The 22,500-nt window shown below is 35.8% G+C and overlaps 1 protein-coding gene and 2 long non-coding RNA genes across 3 annotated transcripts in view; 1 reads left to right on the top strand and 2 right to left on the bottom strand.

The window, feature by feature from the left end:
• LOC140679542 (uncharacterized) overlaps positions 1 to 22,500 on the bottom strand; it is a 264,689-nt gene that overhangs the window by 7,843 nt on the left and 234,346 nt on the right. The window lies entirely within an intron of this gene.
• LOC133617979 (cadherin-2-like) overlaps positions 1 to 22,500 on the bottom strand; it is a 233,559-nt gene that overhangs the window by 1,547 nt on the left and 209,512 nt on the right. Inside the window, exon 15 of the mRNA XM_061978419.2 lies at positions 20,980 to 21,141. Coding sequence (XP_061834403.2) covers positions 20,980 to 21,141 — 162 coding nt within the window. The remainder of the gene's footprint in view (positions 1 to 20,979; positions 21,142 to 22,500) is intronic.
• The window catches only part of LOC140679541 (uncharacterized), a 34,578-nt gene continuing 26,134 nt past the window's right edge, over positions 14,057 to 22,500 (top strand). Inside the window, exon 1 of the long non-coding RNA XR_012050963.1 lies at positions 14,057 to 14,150. This is a non-coding gene — a long non-coding RNA (uncharacterized lncRNA). The remainder of the gene's footprint in view (positions 14,151 to 22,500) is intronic.

The following is a 22,500-nucleotide window of genomic DNA, read 5'->3' as shown; positions in this document are numbered from 1 at the left end:
AAAAAGGCATTATTGGCCTTATTTTAACAAAAAAAATCTTACGGTACCGGAGTTTCCGGACCATAGGGCGCACCGGAAAAATTTTGCATATGTCAAGTACTAAGTTGTAGGACTGTGGCGTAAACCGTTGCAAAATAAGCAAAAAAAAAAAAAAAAAAAAAAAAAAAAAAAGCTAGCATGCTAATGTTAACATGCTAAAATTTAACATATGTCAAGTACCAAGTTATATGTCTAAGGTGTACGGCGGCAAAATTGGCAAAAAAACAACCTAAAGTAAGTATTTCTGAAACTGTTGCAAAATAATAAAAAAAAGCTAGCATGCTAATGTTAACACGCTAAAATTTAGCATATGTCAAGTACCAAGTTATATGACTAAGGTGTACGGCGGCAAAATTGGCAAAAAAAAAAAAGCCCTAAAGTAAGTATTTCTGATTCTGATTTCTGAAACGGTTGCAAAAAAAAAAAAAATTAAAAAATTAAAAAATGTTTTAAAAAAAGCTAACATGCCAATGTTAACATGCTAAAATTTAGCATATGTCAAGTACCAAGTTATATGACTAAGGTGAACGGCGGCAAAATTGGCAAAAGAAATCCCTAAAGTAAGTATTTCTGATTCTGATTTCTGAAACGGTTGCAAAAAATAAAAATTAAAAAAAATTAAAAAAAAAATTAAAAAAAGCTAACATGCCAATGTTAACATGCTAAAATTTAGCATATGTCAAGTACCAAGTTATATGACTAAGGTGAACGGCGGCAAAATTGGCAAAAGAAATCCCTAAAGTAAGTATTTCTGATTCTGATTTCGGAAACTGTTGCAAAATAAGCAAAAAAAAAAAAAAAGCTAGCATGCTAATGTTAACACGCTAAAATTTAGCATATCTCAAGTACCAAGTTATATGACTAAGGTGTACAGCAGCAAAATTGGCAACCCCCCCCCCCCCCCCCCGCCTCCCCCAAAGTAAGTATTTCTGATTCTGATTTCTGAAACAATTGCAAAAATTTGCAAAAATTAAAAAAAAAAAAGCTAGCATGCTAATGTTAACATGCTAAAATTTAGCATATGTCAAGTACCAAGTTATATGACTAAGGTGTACGGCAGCAAAATTGGCAACCCCCCCCCCCCAAAGTAAGTATTTCTGATTCTGATTTCTGAAACAGTTGCAAAAATTAGCAAAAAAAATTAAAAAAAAGCTAGCATGCTAATGTTAACATGCTAAAATTTAGCATATGTCAAGTACCAAGTTGTAGGACTGTGGCGTAAACGATTGCAAAAATTAGCACAAAAAAAAAGCTAGCATGCTAAAATGTAGCATGTGTCAAGTACCAAGTTGTAGGACTGTGGCGTAAACGATTGCAAAAATTAGCACAAAAAAAAAGCTAGCATGCTAAAATGTAGCATAAGTCAAGTACCAAGTTATATGTCTAAGGTGTACGGAGGCAAAATTGGTCAAAAAAAAGACTAAAGTTAGCATGCTAATGTTAGAATGCTAGCATGCCAAAAGTTAGCTAATGTCAAGTACTAAGTTGTAGGACTGCGGCGTAAACGGTTGCAAAATAAGCAAAAAAAATAAAATTAAAAAAAAGCTAGCATGTGTCAAGTACCAAGTTATATGACTAAGGTGTACGGCGGCAAAAAAAAACCTCAAGTAAGTATTTCTGATTCTGATTGCTGAAACTGTTGCAAAAATTAGCAAAAAAAAAAAAAAAAGCTAGCATGCTAATGTTAACATGCTAGAATTTAGCATGTGTCAAGTACCAAGTTATATGACTAAGGTGTACGGCGGCAAAATTGGCAAAAAAACCCCCTAAAGTAAGTATTTCTGATTCTGATTTCTGAAACGGTTGCAAAAATTTGAAGAAAAAAAAAGCTAGCATGCTAATGTTAACATGCTAAAAGTTAGCATATGTCAAGTACCAAGTTATATGACTAAGGTGTACGGCGGCAAAATTGGCAAAAAAAATCCCTAAAGTAAGTATTTCTGATTCTGATTTCTGAAACGGTTGCAAAAATTTGAAAAAAAAAAAAAAAGCTAACATGCTAATGTTAACATGCTAAAATTTAGCATATGTCAAGTACCAAGTTATATGACTAAGGTGTACAGCGGCAGAATTGGCAAAAAAAAATCTCTAAAGTAAGTATTTCTGATTCTGATTTTTGAAACGGTTGCAAAAATTTGAAAAAAATAAAAAAATTTAAAAAAGCTAACATGCCAATGTTAACATGCTATAATTTAGCATATGTCAAGTACCAAGTTATATGACTAAGGTGTACGGCGGCAAAATTGGCAAAAAAAAACCCCTAAAGGAAGTATTTCTGATCCTGATTTCTGAAACGGTTGCAAAAATTTGCAAAAATTAAAAAAAAAAAAACTAGCATGCTAATGTTAACATGCTAAAATTTAGCATATGTCAAGTACCAAGTTATATGACTAAGGTGTACGGCGGCAAAATTTGCCAAAAAAAAACCCTTAAGTAAGTATTTCTGATTCTGATTTCTGAAACGGTTGCAAAAATTAGCAAAAAAAAGAAGCTAGCATGCTAATGTTAACACGCTAAAATTTAGCATATGTCAAGTACCAAGTTATATGACTAAGGTGTACGGCGGCAAAATTGGCAAAAAAACCCCAACCTAAAGTAAGTATTTTTGATTCTGATTTCTGAAACGGTTGCAAAAATTTGCAAAAATTTAAAAAAAAAAAACTAGCATGCTAATGTTAACATGCTAAAATTTAGCATATGTCAAGTACCAAGTTATATGACTAAGGTGTACGGCGGCAAAATTTGCCAAAAAAAACCCCTTAAGTATTTCTGATTCTGATTTCTGAAACGGTTGCAAAAATTAGCAAAAAAAAAAAAGCTAGCATGCTAATGTTAACACGCTAAAATTTAGCATATCTCAAGTACCAAGTTATATGACTAAGGTGTACGGCGGCAAAATTGGCAAAAGAAATCTCTAAAGTAAGTATTTCTGATTCTGATTTCTGAAACTGTTGCAAAAATTTGCCAAAAAAAAAAAAAAAAAAAAAAAAAAAGCTAGCATGCTAATGTTAACATGCTAAAATTTAGCATATGTCAAGTACCAAGTTATATGACTAAGTTGTACGGCGGCAAAATTGGCAAAAAAAACAACCCCTAAAGTAAGTATTTCTGATTCTGATTTCTGAAACCGTTGCAAAAATTTGCAAAAAAAAAATAAAAAAAGCTAGCATGTTAATGTTAACATGCTATAATTTAGCATATCTTAAGTACCAAGTTATATGACTAAGGTGTACAGCGGCAAAATTGGCAAAAAAAAAACCCTCAAGTAAGTATTTCTGATTCTGATTGCTGAAACTGTTGCAAAAATTAGCAAAAAAAAAAAAAAAAGCTAGCATGCTAATGTTAACATGCTAAAATTTAGCATGTGTCAAGTACCAAGTTATATGACTAAGGTGTACGGCGGCAAAATTGGCAAAAAAAACCCCTAAAGTAAGTATTTCTGATTCTGATTTCTGAAACGGTTGCAAAAATTTGAAGAAAAAAAAAGCTAGCATGCTAATGTTAACATGCTAAAAGTTAGCATATGTCAAGTACCAAGTTATATGACTAAGGTGTACGGCGGCAAAATTGGCAAAAAAAATCCCTAAAGTAAGTATTTCTGATTCTGATTTCTGAAACGGTTGCAAAAATTTGAAAAAAAAAAAAAAGAAGCTAACATGCTAATGTTAACATGCTAAAATTTAGCATATGTCAAGTACCAAGTTATATGACTAAGGTGTACAGCGGCAGAATTGGCAAAAAAAAATCTCTAAAGTAAGTATTTCTGATTCTGATTTTTGAAACAGTTGCAAAAATTTGAAAAAAATAAAAAAATTAAAAAAAGCTAACATGCCAATGTTAACATGCTAAAATTAAGCATATGTCAAGTACCAAGTTATATGACTAAGGTGTACGGCGGCAAAATTGGCAAAAAAAAACCGCTAAAGGAAGTATTTCTGATCCTGATTTCTGAAACGGTTGCAAAAATTTGCAAAAATTTAAAAAAAAAAACTAGCATGCTAATGTTAACATGCTAAAATTTAGCATATGTCAAGTACCAAGTTATATGACTAAGGTGTACGGCGGCAAAATTTGCCAAAAAAAAACCCCTTAAGTAAGTATTTCTGATTCTGATTTCTGAAACGGTTGCAAAAATTAGCAAAAAAAAAAAGCTAGCATGCTAATGTTAACACGCTAAAATTTAGCATACGTCAAGTACCAAGTTATATGACTAAGGTGTACGGCGGCAAAATTGGCAAAAAAAAGAAGAAAAAAACTAACATGCCAATGTTAACATGCTAAAATTTAGCATATGTCAAGTACCAAGTTATATGACTAAGGTGTACGGCGGCAAAATTGGCACAAAAAAAACCCCCTAAAGGAAGTATTTCTGATCCTGATTTCTGAAACGGTTGCAAAAATTTGAAGAAAAAAACCAAAAAAAAAAAACCAACATGCTAATGTTAACACGCTAAAATTTAGCATATCTCAAGTACCAAGTTATATGACTAAGGTGTACGGCGGCAAAATTGGAAAAAAAAGAAGAAAAAAGCTAGCATGCTAATGTTAACATGCTAAAATTTAGCATATGTCAAGTACCAAGTTACATGACTCAGGTGTACGGCGGCAAAATTGGAAAAAAAAAGAAAAAAAGCTAGCATGCTAATGTTAACATGCTAAAATTTAGCATATGTCAAGTACCAAGTTACATAACTAAGGTGTACGGCGGCAAAATTGGCAAAAAAACCCCCCTAAAGTAAGTATTTCTGATTTCTGAAACTGTTGCAAAAATTAGCAAAAAAAAAAAAAAAAAGCTAGCATGCTAATGTTAACATGCTAAAATTTAGCATATGTCAAGTACCAAGTTATATGACTAAAGTGTACGGCGGCAAAATTGGCAAAAAAACCCCCTAAAGTAAGTATTTCTGATTCTGATTTCTTAAACTGTTGCAAAAATTAGCAAAAAAAAAAGCTAGCATGCTAATGTTAACATGCTAAAATTTAGCATATGTCAAGTACCAAGTTATATGTCTAAGGTGTACGGAGGCAAAATTGGCCAAAAAAACCCCCAGACTAAAGTTAGCATGCTAATGTTAGAATGCTAGCATGCCAAAAGTTACCTAATGTCAAGTACCAAGTTGTAGGACTGCGGCGTAAACGGTTGCAAAATAAGCAAAAAAAAATAAAATAAAAAAAAAGCTAGCATGCTAACATGCTAAAATTTAACATGTGTCAAGTACCAAGTTATATGACTAAGGTGTACGGCGGCAAAATTGGCAAAAAAAAACCCCTAAAGGAAGTATTTCTGATCCTGATTTCTGAAACGGTTGCAAAAATTTGAAGAAAAAAACCAAAAAAAAAAAACCAACATGCTAATGTTAACACGCTAAAATTTAGCATATCTCAAGTACCAAGTTATATGACTAAGGTGTACGGCGGCAAAATTGGAAAAAAAAGAAGAAAAAAGCTAGCATGCTAATGTTAACATGCTAAAATTTAGCATATGTCAAGTACCAAGTTACATGACTCAGGTGTACGGCGGCAAAATTGGAAAAAAAAAGAAAAAAAGCTAGCATGCTAATGTTAACATGCTAAAATTTAGCATATGTCAAGTACCAAGTTACATAACTAAGGTGTACGGCGGCAAAATTGGCAAAAACCCCCCCTAAAGTAAGTATTTCTGATTTCTGAAACTGTTGCAAAAATTAGCAAAAAAAAAAAAAAAAAGCTAGCATGCTAATGTTAACATGCTAAAATTTAGCATATGTCAAGTACCAAGTTATATGACTAAGGTGTACGGCGGCAAAATTGGCAAAAAAAAACCCTAAAGTAAGTATTTCTGATTCTGATTTCTTAAACTGTTGCAAAAATTAGCAAAAAAAAAAGCTAGCATGCTAATGTTAACATGCTAAAATTTAGCATATGTCAAGTACCAAGTTATATGTCTAAGGTGTACGGAGGCAAAATTGGCCCAAAAAAACCCCAGACTAAAGTTAGCATGCTAATGTTAGAATGCTAGCATGCCAAAAGTTACCTAATGTCAAGTACCAAGTTGTAGGACTGCGGCGTAAACGGTTGCAAAATAAGCAAAAAAAAATAAAATAAAAAAAAAGCTAGCATGCTAACATGCTAAAATTTAACATGTGTCAAGTACCAAGTTATATGACTAAGGTGTACGGCGGCAAAATTGGCAAAAAAACCCCCTAAAGTAAGTATTTCTGATTCTGATTTCTGAAACTGTTGCAAAAATTACCAAAAAATAAAATAAAAAAAAGCTAGCATGCTAATGTTGACATGCTAAAATTTAGCATATCTCAAGTACCAAGTTATATGACTAAGGTGTACGGCGGCAAAATTGGCCAAAAAACCCCCTAAAGTAAGTATTTCTGATTCTGATTTCTGAAACTGTTGCAAAAATTAGCAAAAAAAAAAAAAAAAAAAAAAAAAGCTAGCATGCTAATGTTAACACGCTAAAATTTAGCATATCTCAAGTACCAAGTTATATACCAAGTTATATGACTAAGGTGTACGGAGGCAAAATTGGCAAAAAAAAATACCCAACTAAAGTTAGCATGCTAATGTTACAATGCTAGCATGCCAAAAGTTAGCTAATGTCAAGTACCAAGTTGTAGGACTGTGGCATAAACGGTTGCAAAATAACAAAAAAAAAAAACAAACAAAAAAAAAAAAAGCTAGCATGCTAATGTTAACATGTTAAAATTTAGCATATGTTAAGTACCAAGTTATATGACTAAGGTGTACGCCGGTAAAATTGGCTAAAAAATATATGGCGTGCTAACAGTTAACATATGCCACGTACCAAGTTATATGTCTGAGGCAAAATTGGCACAAAAAAACCCCCTAAAGTTAGCAAGCTAATGTTGGAATGCTAGCATGCCAAAAGTTAGCATATGTCAAGTACCAAGTTGTAGGACTGTGGCGTAAACGATTGCAAAAATTAGCACAAAAAAAAAGCTAGCATGCTAAAATGTAGCATAAGTCAAGTACCAAGTTATATGTCTAAGGTGTACGGAGGCAAAATTGGTCAAAAAAACCCCCAGACTAAAGTTAGCATGCTAATGTTAGAATGCTAGCATGCCAAAAGTTAGCTAATGTCAAGTACTAAGTTGTAGGACTGCGGCGTAAACGCTTACAAAATATGCAAAAAATAAAAAATAAAAAAAAGGGTAGCATGCTAAAATTTAGCATGTGTCAAGTACCAAGTTGTAGGACTGTGGCGTAAACGGTTGCAAAAATTAGCAAAAAAAAAAAGCTAGCATGCTAAAATGTAGCATATGTCAAGTACCAAGTTATATGTCTAAGGTGTACGGAGGCAAAATTGGCCAAAAAAAAACCCCAGACTAAAGTTAGCATGCTAATGTTAGAATGCTAGCATGCCAAAAGTTAGCATATGTCAAGTACCAAGTTGTAGGACTGCGGCGTAAACGCTTACAAAATAAGCAAAAAAAATAAAATTAAAAAAAAGGTAGCATGCTAAAATTTAGCATGTGTCATGTACCAAGTTGTAGGACTGTGGCGTAAACGGTTGCAAAAATTAGCAAAAAAAAAAAGCTAGCATGCTAAAATGTAGCATATGTCAAGTACCAAGTTATATGTCTAAGGTGTACGGAGGCAAAATTGGCCAAAAAAAACCCAGACTAAAGTTAGCATGCTAATGTTAGAATGCTAGCATGCCAAAAGTTAGCTAATGTCAAGTACCAAGTTGTAGGACTGCGGCGTAAACGCTTACAAAATAAGCAAAAAAAATAAAATTAAAAAAAAGGTAGCATGCTAAAATTTTGCATGTGTCAAGTACCAAGTTATATGACTAAGGTGTACGGCGGCAAAAAAAACCCTCAAGTAAGTATTTCTGATTCTGATTTCTGAAACGGTTGGAAAAATTAGCCAAAAAAAAAGCTAGCATGCTAATGTTAACATGCTAAAATTTAGCATATCGCAAGTACCAAGTTATGACTAAGGTGTACGGCAGCAAAATTGGCAAAAAAAAAAATTCCTAAAGTAATTATTTCTGATTCTGATTTCTGAAACGGTTGCAAAAATTTGAAAAAAAAAAAAAAAAAAAAAAAAAAAAAAAAGCTTAGCATGCTAATGTTAACACGCTAAAATTTAGCATATCTCAAGTACCAAGTTATATGACTAAGGTGTACGGCGGCAAAATTGGCAAAAAATATATGAGCATGCTTACAGTTAATACATGCCACGTACCAAGTTATATGACTAAGGTGTACGGAGGCAAAATTGGCAAAAAAAACAAAAAAAAAACTAAAGTTAGCATGCTAATGTTACAATGCTAGCATGCCAAAAGTTAGCATATGTCAAGTACCAAGTTGTAGGACTCTGGCGTAAACGCTTGCAAAATTAGCACACAAAAAAAGCGAGCATGCTAATGTTAACATGCTAAAATTTAGCATATGTCAAGTACCAAGTTATATGACTAAGGTGTACGGAGGCAAAATTGGCAAAAAAAAACCCCCAAAGTAAGTATTTCTGATTCTGATTTCTGAAACTGTTGCAAAAATTAGCAAAAAAAAAAAAAAAGCTACCATGCTAATGTTAACACGCTAAAATTTAGCATATGTCAAGTACCAAGTTATTTGACTAACGCATGCAAAATTATTTTTTTTAAAAGAAGCTAAAGGAGCGCTTGATTTACTCACCCTAACCCACCTACAGTGTTGGGTAGCCTCACATTTTTTCATTTTATATCAGAGCTTTAAAAAAAAAAAAAAAAAAAGTAATTGGCTTTATGGACATGATGTCATAATTCCTCGTTATCAGCGTGATAATTAGAGTATAAAATGAGTGTGGTGTGAGCAGCCTGACGAGTCCAAGATGAAATGTAATCTCCTCCAGCGCTTGAAGACGCTGGACTGAGCCTCCATGGCCCAGCGGCCGCGAGGGCGTCCATCTGAGCCTCCATTACAGCAGTAATCCCACACTTCACCTATAGAGGCAGCGCAGTTAAAGCCCCGCCTCCCCGCGCCACTGACCCGCGACCACCCTTTCAACGCTCTGACAGCCGCCAAATTCACAAAGTAGGACCCGGAATGTCAAACTCTCTAACCTGCACGTTAGCCCCGCCCCCTCGGGGACCATGCATCACAGCGCAGATGAAGGAGATCAGAGTGTGTGTGTGTGTGTGTGTGTTCTTGTATTTCTAGTCTCCTTGAGACATGAAGAAGGAAAAGTATCTTCCATATGAGGAGGTGTGAACAAGTGATGACATTGCATCTAATAGACAATGTCTCATTTGTGGTGACATCTATCAAAATGAGGGTGGTCCCAAAAAGGAGGGATTTGTCACATTGACTGTGTGTCGCTTTTAAAAGTGGTCAACATATGAAATAACAAGTGTGTGTAAGAAAAAATGGAGCTGTTTGGCCACAATACCCAGCAATATGTTTGGAGGAGAAAAAGGTGAGGCCTTTAATCCCAGGAACACCATGCCTACCGTCAAGCATGGTGGTGGTAGTATTATGCTCTGGGCCTGTTTTGCTGCCAATGGAACTGCTGCTTTAAATGGGACAATGAAAAAGGAGGATTACCTCCAAATTGTTCAGGACAAGCTAAAATCAAGAGTAAAAATAAGAGTTGTAGACATACTTGCCAATCCTCCCGAATTTTACGGGAGACTCCCGAATTTCAGCGCCTCTCCCGAAAAATCTCCCGGGACAACCATTCTCTCGAAAATCTCCCGATTTCCAGCCGGACAACTATATTGTGGGCGTGCCTTAAAGACACCACCTTTAGCGTCGTCTACAACCTGAAAAGGAGACTATTATATAAGTCTCCTTTATGCATAGTTTATCTATAAGACATAACACGGTGGCTGAATGGATATACGATTTTAAAGGATATTTTCCCGATTGAAAAGGATTGTCTATTCATTGAACACATAGGACTTGAGCAGGATCTACTTCAGTCTGCTGACATGCAAGCAGAGTAAAAAGCTTTTATAATAGTAAAGGACAATGTTTTATTAATTTGTTTCAACTATTAAATGAAAGGACAATGTTTTATCAATTTGTTTCAACTATTAAATGAAGCAAAAATATGACTTATTTGATCTTTGTGCAAATATTGGACACAGTGTGTTGTCAAGCTTATGAGATGTGATGCAAGTGGAAGCCACTGTGACACTATTCTTCTTTTATTTTTATAAACACTATTAGACACTATTAAACACTATTAGACACTATTAGACACTATTAGACACTATTAGACACTATTAGACACTATTAGACACTATTCTTCTTTTATTTCATGATAATGTCAATGAGGGATTTGTAATCAGTGCTATGTTGAAATATTGATACTGTTGTTGATAATATTCTTTTTTCTTTCACTACTTTTGCTGTGTGGTGTTTGTGTCTCCTCTCAATTGCTCTGTTTATTGCACACACCTTCTTTACACACACACCTTCTTGACACCACATCACACACACACCTTTACACACACACCTTCTTTACACCACATCACACACACCTTCTTTACACACACACACCTTCTTGACACCACATCACACACACACCTTTACACACACACCTTCTTTACACCACATCACACACACACCTTCTTTACACACACACCTTATTTACACCACATCACACACACCTTCTTTACACACACACACCTTCTTTACACCACATCACACACACACCTTTACACACACACCTTCTTTACACCACATCACACACACACCTTCTTTACACACACACCTTATTTACACCACATCACACACACCTTCTTTACACCACATCACACACACACCTTTACACACACACACCTTTACACACACACCTTCTTTACACCACATCACACACACCTTTTTTACAAACACACACCTTCTTTACACCACATCACACACACCTTTTTTACAAACACACACCTTTACACCACATCACACACACACACCTTCTTTACACACTCACCTTCTTTACACCACATCACACACACACCTTTACACACACACCTTCTTTACACCACATCACACACACACCTTTACACACACACCTTCTTTACACCACATCACACACACACCTTCTTTACACACACACCTTATTTACACCACATCACACACACCTTCTTTACACCACATCACACACACACACCTTCTTTACACGCACACCTTCTTTACACCACATCACACACACCTTTTTTTACAAATACACACCTTCTTTACACCACATCACACACACCTTTTTTACAAACACACACCTTTACACCACATCACACACACACACCTTCTTTACACACTCACCTTCTTTACACCACATCACACACACACCTTTACACACACACCTTCTTTACACCACACACACCTTCTTTACACACACACCTTCTTTACACCACATCACACACACACCTTTACACCACATCACACACACCTTCTTTACACACACACCTTCTTTACATCACATCACACACACCTTCTTTACACCACATCACACACACACCTTCTTTACACACACACCTTCTTTACACACACACCTTCTTTACACACACACACACACCTTCTTTACACCACATCACACACACCTTCTTTACACACACACCTTCTTTACACACACACACACACACACACACACACACCTTCTTTACACTACATCACACACACCTTTACACACACACACTTTCTTTACACCACATCACACGCACCATCTTTACACACACACACACCTTCTTTACACTACATCACACACACCTTCTTTACAAACACACACCTTCTTTACACCACATCACACACACACCTTTTTTACAAATACACACCTTCTTTACACCACATCACACACACACCTTCTTTACACCACATCACACACCTTCTTTACACCACATCACACACACACCTTCTTTACACCACATCACACACACACACGCCTTCTTTACACCACATCACACACACACCTTCTTTACCCCACATCACACACACACATTCTTTACACCACATCACACACACACCTTCTTTACACCACATTACACACACCTTCTTTACACCACATCACACACACACCTTCTTTACACACACACCTTCTTTACACCACGTCACACACACACCTTCTTTACACACACACCTTCTTTACACCACACACAGCCTTCTTTACACACACACCTTCTTTACACACACACTTTCTTTACACCACATCACACACACCTTCTTTACACACACACACACACACACTTTCTTTACACCACATCACACACACCTTTTTTACACACACACCTTCTTTACACAACATCACACACACCTTTTTTACACACACACACACACACACACACACACCTTTACACCACATCATACACACCTTCTTTACACACACACCTTCTTTACACCACATCACACACACACCTTCACACGCACGCACACACACACACACACACACACACACACACACACACACACACACACACACACACACACACACACACACACACACACACCTTCTTTACACCACATCACACACACCTTCTTTACAGCACATCACACACACACCTTCTTTATACACACACACACTTTCTATACACCACATCACACACCTTCTTTACACCACATCACACACACCTTCTTTACACACACACCTTCTTTACAACACATCACACACACACACACACACACACACACACACACACACACACACACACACACACACACACACACACACACACACACACACACACACACACACACACACACACACACACACCTTCTTTACACCACATCACACACACCTTCTTTACAGCACATCACACACACACCTTCTTTATACACACACATACACACACCTTCTTTACACCACATCACACACACCTTCTTTACAGCACATCACACACACACCTTCTTTATACACACACATACACACACCTTCTTTACACCACATCACACACACTTTCTATACACCACATCACACACACCTTCTTTACACCACATCACACACACCTTCTTTATACACACACACACACACACACCTTCTTTACACCACGTCAACATTCTGAGTGTTGCTGGGTCGGGTTTGGTTTTGGAATCGGATTGCATTGTTATGGTACTGTTGGGATTGGTTTGTTGGATTGATTAATTAAAAAATAAAAAAAAAATATTAAAAAAATAAAAAATAAATAAATAAAAAATTAAAAAATCGATTTTTTAAAAATGAGAATCGATTCTGAATCGCACAACGTGAGAATCGCAATTCCAATTCGAATCGATTTTTTCCCACACCCCTAATATACTATATATATATATATATATATATACACATATATATATATAAGAAATATTTAAATTTCAGTGAATTCTAGCTATAAATATACTCCTCCCCCTCCCCCCCCCAAATCTCCCGAATTCGGAGGTCTCAAGGTTGGCAAGTATGGTTGTAGAAATGATTGTAAAGTCAAGACGGCCATGACATGATGTTCTTTACAAGTGTACGTACACTTTTGACCACCACTGTATCTGCGACTTATTCTCAGGTGCAGCTTATATAAGGAAAAATATATTTTTTATTCTAAAAATGTAGTGGGTGGGGCTTATATATGGTCCGGAAGATACGGTACGTCCCAAGAAGGGAGGGAGTTTCCCCTCCCTCCTGCATCTTTTGTCATGTGACCGCCAGCAGAAATTCGCCGGCGGAGTAGAGAATTAGCGGCGGATGAGGGAGGAGGCGGGGCCGGAGGCAGCCGCTCGTCATGTCTGTGGGAATTAAGCCGTCTAGATCAGCTCGCCGTGTCTGACAGGCCCGGCTCATTATTCACCGCTCTGCTTGGCAGATGTCTTTATGCAGCCCCATGACAAGACACACACACACACACACACACACACACACACACGCACGCGCACTAAAGCCCAGGGAGTGACGTTGACGGAAGCTTTGGCCGCGTCAACAATGACTTCTCGGCTGTGAAGAGGCTTGGAAGCGATATTAAAAGGGAAGACGTCTCACTCTGGATGGCGCGGGAGGACGCTTTAAGGATGCTTTAAAGCAGGCCTGTTTTCATGGCCGCCCTCCGAGGGCCGCTTGTAAGAAGAATATGAAAGTATCATCACTATATTACTGCCTATGCATTTGGTTAGTTGATTTGTGGACGTACAAATTGGTGGATAACTTGCTTTGAAATGGTAAGTCAAGGTGACAAGCAGATATTTCAGTATTTATGTTGGAATAATTATTCTTATGCTTAAAGGCCGTTGCTATAGTTATTATCAATTGTGCTGAAGTTGTACTTTTCTATCCGTGCAAAGGGACAATTTGCAATCTTGGATTGCGAGTCGTCTCCTATCAGTGTTTGTGTCCTTTTGACTGCCAAGGGTGAACATCGAGTACCGTGACGCAGACAAAGCAGAGACAGGGCGATATCACCAGTGTCAGCACATTTCCATTTCATGAATAATCATATATTGTGTCTAACTGGGGCTGCTGAAATTACCCCCCCCTTACTTCAGAAGCAGCCTCAGTGATGTAACCAGGGATCTCCCGGATAAATAGAGGAGCACGTGGGCTGTGCCTTAGAGCGTGGTGGGAGATTGTAAGTGCAACCCAAAACGTCTCTCCTCATTGAGCCAAATTGAACTCTGTCGCTGCATGATTCCTTGCTTCTTGTCTGTTTAATAGATGTCATCAGTGTTTGAACCTGACAATTTATTGTTATTTTTACAAACTATCATAGGGGTGCTTTTATCACATCCGAATCTTGATTTTTATTTATCTCGTGAATTGATTAATCATTTCCAAAAATTGAATGTATTTATTTTTGACAAATTACCGTATTTTTTGGACTATAAGGCGCACTTAAAATCCTTTCATTTCCTCAAAACTCGACAGTGCGCCTTATAAGCGTGTGCGCCTAATGTACGGAATGATTCTGGTTGTGCTTACCGACCTCGAAGCAATTTCATTTGGTACGTGGTGTAATGATAAGTGTGACCAGTAGATGGCAGTCACACATAAGAGATATGTGTAAACAACACCAAAACTTTAAAGGTTCCATTGAAAATAGAGAACATTAGTTTAGTTTAGTCTTTATTTTATATAAATACAGTCTATTATACAGCATTATTCACATGTGAATAATGCTGTATAATAGACTGTATTTATATTATTCACATGTGAATAATGCTGTATAATAGACTGTATTTATATTATTCACATGTGAATAATTCTGTATAATAGACTGTATTTATATTATTCACATGTGAATAATGCTGTATAATAGACTGTATTTATATTATTCACATGTGAATAATGCTGTATAATACTGTATTTATATTATTCACATGTGAATAATGTTGTATAACAGACTGTATTTATATTATTCACAAGTGAATAATGCTGTATTTATATTATTTACATGTGAATAATGCTGTATAATAGACTCTATTTATATTATTCACATGTGAATAATGTTGTATAATAGACTGTATTTATATTATTCACAAGTGAATAATGCTGTATAATAGACTGTATTCATATTATTCACATGTGAATAATGTTGTATAATAGACTGTATTTATATTATTCACAAGTGAATAATGCTGTATTTATATTATTTACATGTGAATAATGCTGTATAATAGACTATATTATTCACATGTGAATAATGCTGAATAATAGACTATATTATACACATGTGAATAATGCTGTATAATAGACTATATTATTCACATGTGAATAATGCTGTATAATAGACTGTATTTATATTATTCACATGTGAATAATGTTGTATAATATACTATATTATTCACATGTGACTAATGCTGTATAATAGACTGTATTTATATTATTCACAGGTGAATAATGCTGTATTTATATTATTTACATGTGAATAATGCTGTATAATAGACTGTATTTATATTATTCACATGTGAATAATGTTGTATAATAGACTGTATTTATATTATTTACACGTGAATTATGCTGTATAATAGACTGTATTTATATTATTCACAAGTGAATAATGCTTTATTTATATTATTTACATGTGAATAATGCTGTATAATAGACTGTATTTATATTATTTACATGTGAATTATGCTGTATAATAGACTGTATTTATATTATTCACATGTAAATAATGTTGTACAATAGACTGTATTTATATTATTCACAAGTGAATAATGCTGTATTTATATTATTTACATGTGAATAATGCTGTATAATAGACTGTATTTACATTTACATGTGAATAATGCTGTATAATAGACTATTTATATTATTCACATATGAGTAATGCTGTATAATAGACTGTATTTATATTATTCACATGTGAGTAATGCTGTATAATAAACTGTATTTATATTATTCACATGTGAATAATGCTGTATAATAGACTATTTATATTATTCACATGTGAATAATGTTGTATAATAGACTATATTATTCACATGTGAATAATGCTGTATAATAGACTGTATTTATATTATTCACATGTGAATAATGCTGTATAATAGACTGTATTTATATTATTCACATGTGAATAATGTTGTATAATAGACTGTATTTATATTATTCACATGTGAATAATGCTGTATAATAGACTGTATTCATATTATTTACATGTGAATTATGCTGTATAATAGACTGTATTTATATTATTCACATGTGAATAATGCTGTATAATAGACTATTTATATTATTCACAAGTGAATAATGCTGTATTTATATTATTCACATATGAGTAATGCTGTATAATAGACTGTATTTATATTATTCACAAGTGAATAATGCTGTATAATAGACTATATTTATATTATTCACATGTGAATAATGTTGTATAATAGACTGTATTTATATTATTCACATGTGAATAATGCTGTATAACAGACTGTATTTATATTATTCACATGTGAATAATGCTGTATAATAGACTGTATTTATATTATTCACATGTGAGTAATGCTGTATAATAAACTGTATTTATATTATTCACATGTGAATAATGCTGTATAATAGACTATTTATATTATTCACATGTGAATAATGTTGTATAATAGACTATATTATTCACATGTGAATAATGCTGTATAATAGACTGTATTTATATTATTCACATGTGAATAATGCTGTATAATAGACTGTATTTATATTATTCACATGTGAATAATGTTGTATAATAGACTGTATTTATATTATTCACATGTGAATAATGCTGTATAATAGACTGTATTCATATTATTTACATGTGAATTATGCTGTATAATAGACTGTATTTATATTATTCACATGTGAATAATGCTGTATAATAGACTATTTATATTATTCACAAGTGAATAATGCTGTATTTATATTATTCACATATGAGTAATGCTGTATAATAGACTGTATTTATATTATTCACAAGTGAATAATGCTGTATAATAGACTATATTTATATTATTCACATGTGAATAATGTTGTATAATAGACTGTATTTATATTATTCACATGTGAATAATGCTGTATAACAGACTGTATTTATATTATTCACATGTGAATAATGCTGTATAATAGACTGTATTTATATTATTCACATGTGAGTAATGCTGTATAATAAACTGTATTTATATTATTCACATGTGAATAATGCTGTATAATAGACTATTTATATTATTCACATGTGAATAATGTTGTATAATAGACTATATTATTCACATGTGAATAATGCTGTATAATAGACTGTATTTATATTATTCACATGTGAATAATGCTGTATAATAGACTGTATTTATATTATTCACAAGTGAATAATGCTGTATTTATATTATTTACATGTGAATAATGCTGTATAATAGACTGTATTTATATTATTCACATGTGAATAATGCTGTATAATAGACTATATTATTCACATGTGAATAATGCTGTATAATAGACTGTATTTATATTATTCACATGTAAAAAATACCTTAATGTTTATTGTGAGTGAACTGTGGTGCTGAATTTCCCCCAGGGATCGATAAAGTACTTTCTATTCTATTCTACATGTTTTTTTTGGGTCAAAATGTAAAGAATGAAGACATCTAGTAAGAAAGAAGAAGTATGCACATTATTCCCAGGCCTTTGGGGGCCACATTAAATTGAGTTTGACACGTGGAAGGCACGTCACGATGCTTATGCTACGCTAATCAGCAACAAATGACGACATCCTGCTGACTCCCACACTAGAAGAGCTACAAGGCATCAAAGAAGAAAAAAAAGTCTTTCCCCTTGTCAAAAGAGAAGGACGAACCAATCAAAAGGCGTCTTAAAAGCAGACAGAAAGTTTTTTACGGTCTTCTGGCGGACAGACGGAGAGCAGAGTTGCTGTCAGGCGACAACGTTGAAAGTCACATCTATAAATTCCACGAGAAGGAGAAGATTAATTGGCTTTTATTACCAACTTTTGAGTTGTTAGAATAAAAGCTGTGATTTTTAAAACCGTGATAGAAGCTGTCATGCTAGAAGTGTTTCTAACCGACTAAAAAGCCTTCTAGTGTCCGTAGAATTAGTGACTGGTACAGTTGTCACAGGTCGACTAATCCCGACTGTCAACAAATAATTAATGAGGAATTAGTGACTGGTACAGTTGTCACAGGTCGACTAATCCCGACTGTCAACAAATAATTAATGAGGAATTAGTGACTGGTACAGTTGTCACAGGTCGACTAATCCTGATTATCAACAAATTTTAGTCGACTGTCAACAAATAATTAAGGAGGAATTAGTGACTGGTACAGTTGTCACAGGTCGACTAATCCCGACTGTCAACAAATAATTAATGAGGAATTAGTGACTGGTACAGTTGTCACAGGTCGACTAATCCTGATTATCAACAAATTTTAGTCGACTGTCAACAAATAATTAAGGAGGAATTAGTGACTGGTACAGTTGTCACAGGTCGACTAATCCCGACTGTCAAAAAATAATTAATGAGGAATTAGTGACTGGTACAGTTGTCACAGGTCGACTAATCCTGATTATCAACAAATTTTAGTCGACTGTCAACAAATAATTAAGGAGGAATTAGTGACTGGTACAGTTGTCACAGGTCGACTAATCCCGACTGTCAACAAATAATTAATGAGGAATTAGTGACTGGTACAGTTGTCACAGGTCGACTAATCCTGATTATCAACAAATTTTAGTCGACTGTCAACAAATAATTAATGAGGAATTAGTGACTGGTACAGTTGTCACAGGTCGACTAATCCCGACTGTCAACAAATAATTAATGAGGAATTAGTGACCGGTACAGTTGTCACAGGTCGACTAATCCCGACTGTCAACAAATAATTAATGAGGAATTAGTGACTGGTACAGTTGTCACAGGTCGACTAATCCCGACTGTCAACAAAGATAATGAGGAATTAGTGACTGGTACAGTTGTCACAGGTCGACTAATCCCGACTGTCAACAAATAATTAATGAGGAATTAGTGACTGGTACAGTTGTCACAGGTCGACTAATCCCAACTATCAACAAATAATTAATGAGGAATTAGTGACTGGTACAGTTGTCACAGGTCGACTAATCCCGACTATCAACAAATAATTAATGAGGAATTAGTGACTGGTACAGTTGTCACAGGTCGACTAATCCCGACTGTCAACAAATAATTAACGAGGAATTAGTGACTGGTACAGTTGTCACAGGTCGACTAATCCCGACTATCAACAAATAATTAATGAGGAATTAGTGACTGGTACAGTTGTCACAGGTCGACTAATCCCGACTGTCAACAAATAATTAATAAGGAATTAGTGACTGGTACAGTTGTCACAGGTCGACTAATCCCGACTGTCAACAAATAATTAATGAGGAATTAGTGACTGGTACAGTTGTCACAGGTCGACTAATCCCGACTGTCAACAAATAATTAATGAGGATTTAGTGACTGGTACAGTAGTCACAGGTCGACTAATCCCGACTATCAACAAATAATTAATGAGGAATTAGTGACTGGTACAGTTGTCACAGGTCGACTAATCCCGACTGTCAACAAATAATGAGGAATTAGTGACTGGTACAGTTGTCACAGGTCGACTAATACTGATTATCAACAAATTTTAGTCGACTGTCAACAAATAATTAATGAGGAATTAGTGACTGGTACAGTTGTCACAGGTCGACTAATCCTGATTATCAACAAATTTTAGTCGACTGTCAACAAATAATTAATGAGGAATTAGTGACTGGTACAGTTGTCACAGGTCGACTAATCCCGACTATCAACAAATAATTAATTAGGAATTAGTGACTGGTACAGTTGTCACAGGTCGACTAATCCCGACTATCAACAAATAATTAATGAGGAATTAGTGACTGGTACAGTTGTCACAGGTCGACTAATCCTGATTATCAACAAATTTTAGTCGACTGTCAACAAATAATTAAGGAGGAATTAGTGACTGGTACAGTTGTCACAGGTCGACTAATCCCGACTATCAACAAATAATTAATTAGGAATTAGTGACTGGTACAGTTGACACAGGTCGACTAATCCCGACTGTCAACAAAGATAATTAGGAATTAGTGACTGGTACAGTTGTCACAGGTCGACTAATCCCGACTGTCAACAAATAATTAATGAGGAATTAGTGACTGGTACAGTTGTCACAGGTCGACTAATCCCGATTATCAACAAATAATTAATGAGGAATTAGTGACTGGTACAGTTGTCACAGGTCGACTAATCCTGACTGTCAACAAAGATAATTAGGAATTAGTGACTGGTACAGTTGTCACAGGTCGACTAATCCCGACTGTCAACAAATAATTAATGAGGAATTAGTGACTGGTACAGTTGTCACAGGTCGACTAAAGAGATGGAATGTGCTTCCATATCTTCCTGTCAACAAACAGGGTATTGTTTGGATGGCAACTTTGTCATTTCAGTCATAGATTTGTGGTTCATTATTCCCACTGTGTCGCAGTGTGATATCAAGTTTATTTTAGTGCGGTACGTCCACAGCGGTTTTAAAAACAAAGCCGTACCTCGTGGATGAAGTCCCCGATGTCTCCGGGGTGGGGGGCCGCAGAGCGCATGGGGTACTGGTGGTCATGGTGGAGGGGCCTCTCGTCCAGGCGTCTGATGCCCACCTTCACACACTCGGGCTCCAGAGAGTCCGGCTGCTGCAGCTGGCTCAGGTCGTAGTCCTGCGGGCGGGGACAGGGAGACGCAGGGTGAGGTTGCATGAGGGCCACCACAGGGGGGCGCCACCCTGTAATTACTTTCTGTTGTCGTGTGATTGAAACCTCTTCATTTTTTAACCTGGTGGACTAAGTTTAACACCAGTGTGCAAGACCTATACAAACTTTTCCATTTAGGTGTCAGAATAATTGTATCTAAATTATCACAAAACTTTGTGTTTCAATTAGTTCCCGGCGAGAGGACAAAAGCTGTCTTTGATCATACCAAGCAAAAGGCTTGTAAAACTCCACTGGGTAGGATGGGAAGCGACATGAAGGTGTCGGTTTCTTTGATGTATTGTAATCCACAATAAGATTTTGTCTTGACCCGAGATCTGCAAAGCGGAGAGGAAGCAGGACCTGACTCCCCTCCAGGCACCTTTTCTTTGAACTGTTCTGTAACCAAAGGCGACGGCTGTTTACGACCCCCCTCCCTTAGAAACAGCTGTTGCCATGTAATCAGGGAAAGTCCAAATAAAAGAGGAGGCGTACAATCTTTCGTCAGAACGTGGTGGGAGACTGTACAAAGAGTACAGCCCAGACGTTTCTCCTCAATTGAGCTAAATTTAATTATGTTTGTTTAATTCCTTGCTTCTTTGTCTGTTTAATAGATGTCATCAGTGTTTGAACCTGACATTAGGAACCACAGAACGAAAATAAATATTCGTCTTAGTGCACAAACCTGTCATCCGACCCATTGTGTGCCAGGCAGCACATCCATTGTGGGCGACCTAATCCATCCCTGTCGTTAGCTACTGTGCTAATTGCTATTTTGTGGGGTTTTTTTTTTAGTCTTTTTACAACATTTTTTAGAATTTTTCTAGCTCGATTAGAGTACAAGGAAAGCAACGGGCAAGCCACATGCGGTGTTGAACATTCAGGTGCATCCACAGCGTTGTCGACACGGCCTTCTCCACGCCGCTCTCCCTTTCTTCGGCCGCACGGCGAGAAGATCGACCAACAAAAGTGGATTCGTTTTGTTTTATTTGTCATCATCGTAGCGACCGGGCTGCTAAAAAGTCAAGGAGTTTTGTGATTTCAAACTGAGTGCGCCACAGTGCTAGTGACAGTGTGTGTGTGTGTCAGCAGGGTGGCTGCAAATGAAGACACTTCGTCTATTTGTTGTTGCAGTTTTGGCTTTATGTTACCGTATTTTCCGCACCATAAGGCGCCCCGGGTTATAAGCCGCGCCTTCAATGAACGGCATATTTCAAAACTTTGTCCACCTATAAGCCGCCCGGTGTTATAAGCCGCATCTAACTGCGCTAAAGGAATGTCAAGAAAACAGTCAGATAGGTCAGTCAAACTTTAATAATATATTAAAAA

This window comes from Nerophis lumbriciformis, linkage group LG18 (assembly GCF_033978685.3).
Source record: "Nerophis lumbriciformis linkage group LG18, RoL_Nlum_v2.1, whole genome shotgun sequence".
In the NCBI taxonomy this organism is placed as follows: domain Eukaryota; kingdom Metazoa; phylum Chordata; class Actinopteri; order Syngnathiformes; family Syngnathidae; genus Nerophis; species Nerophis lumbriciformis.
Note: the sequence above shows the minus strand (reverse complement) of the source record. Positions and strands in the feature narration are given on the sequence as shown.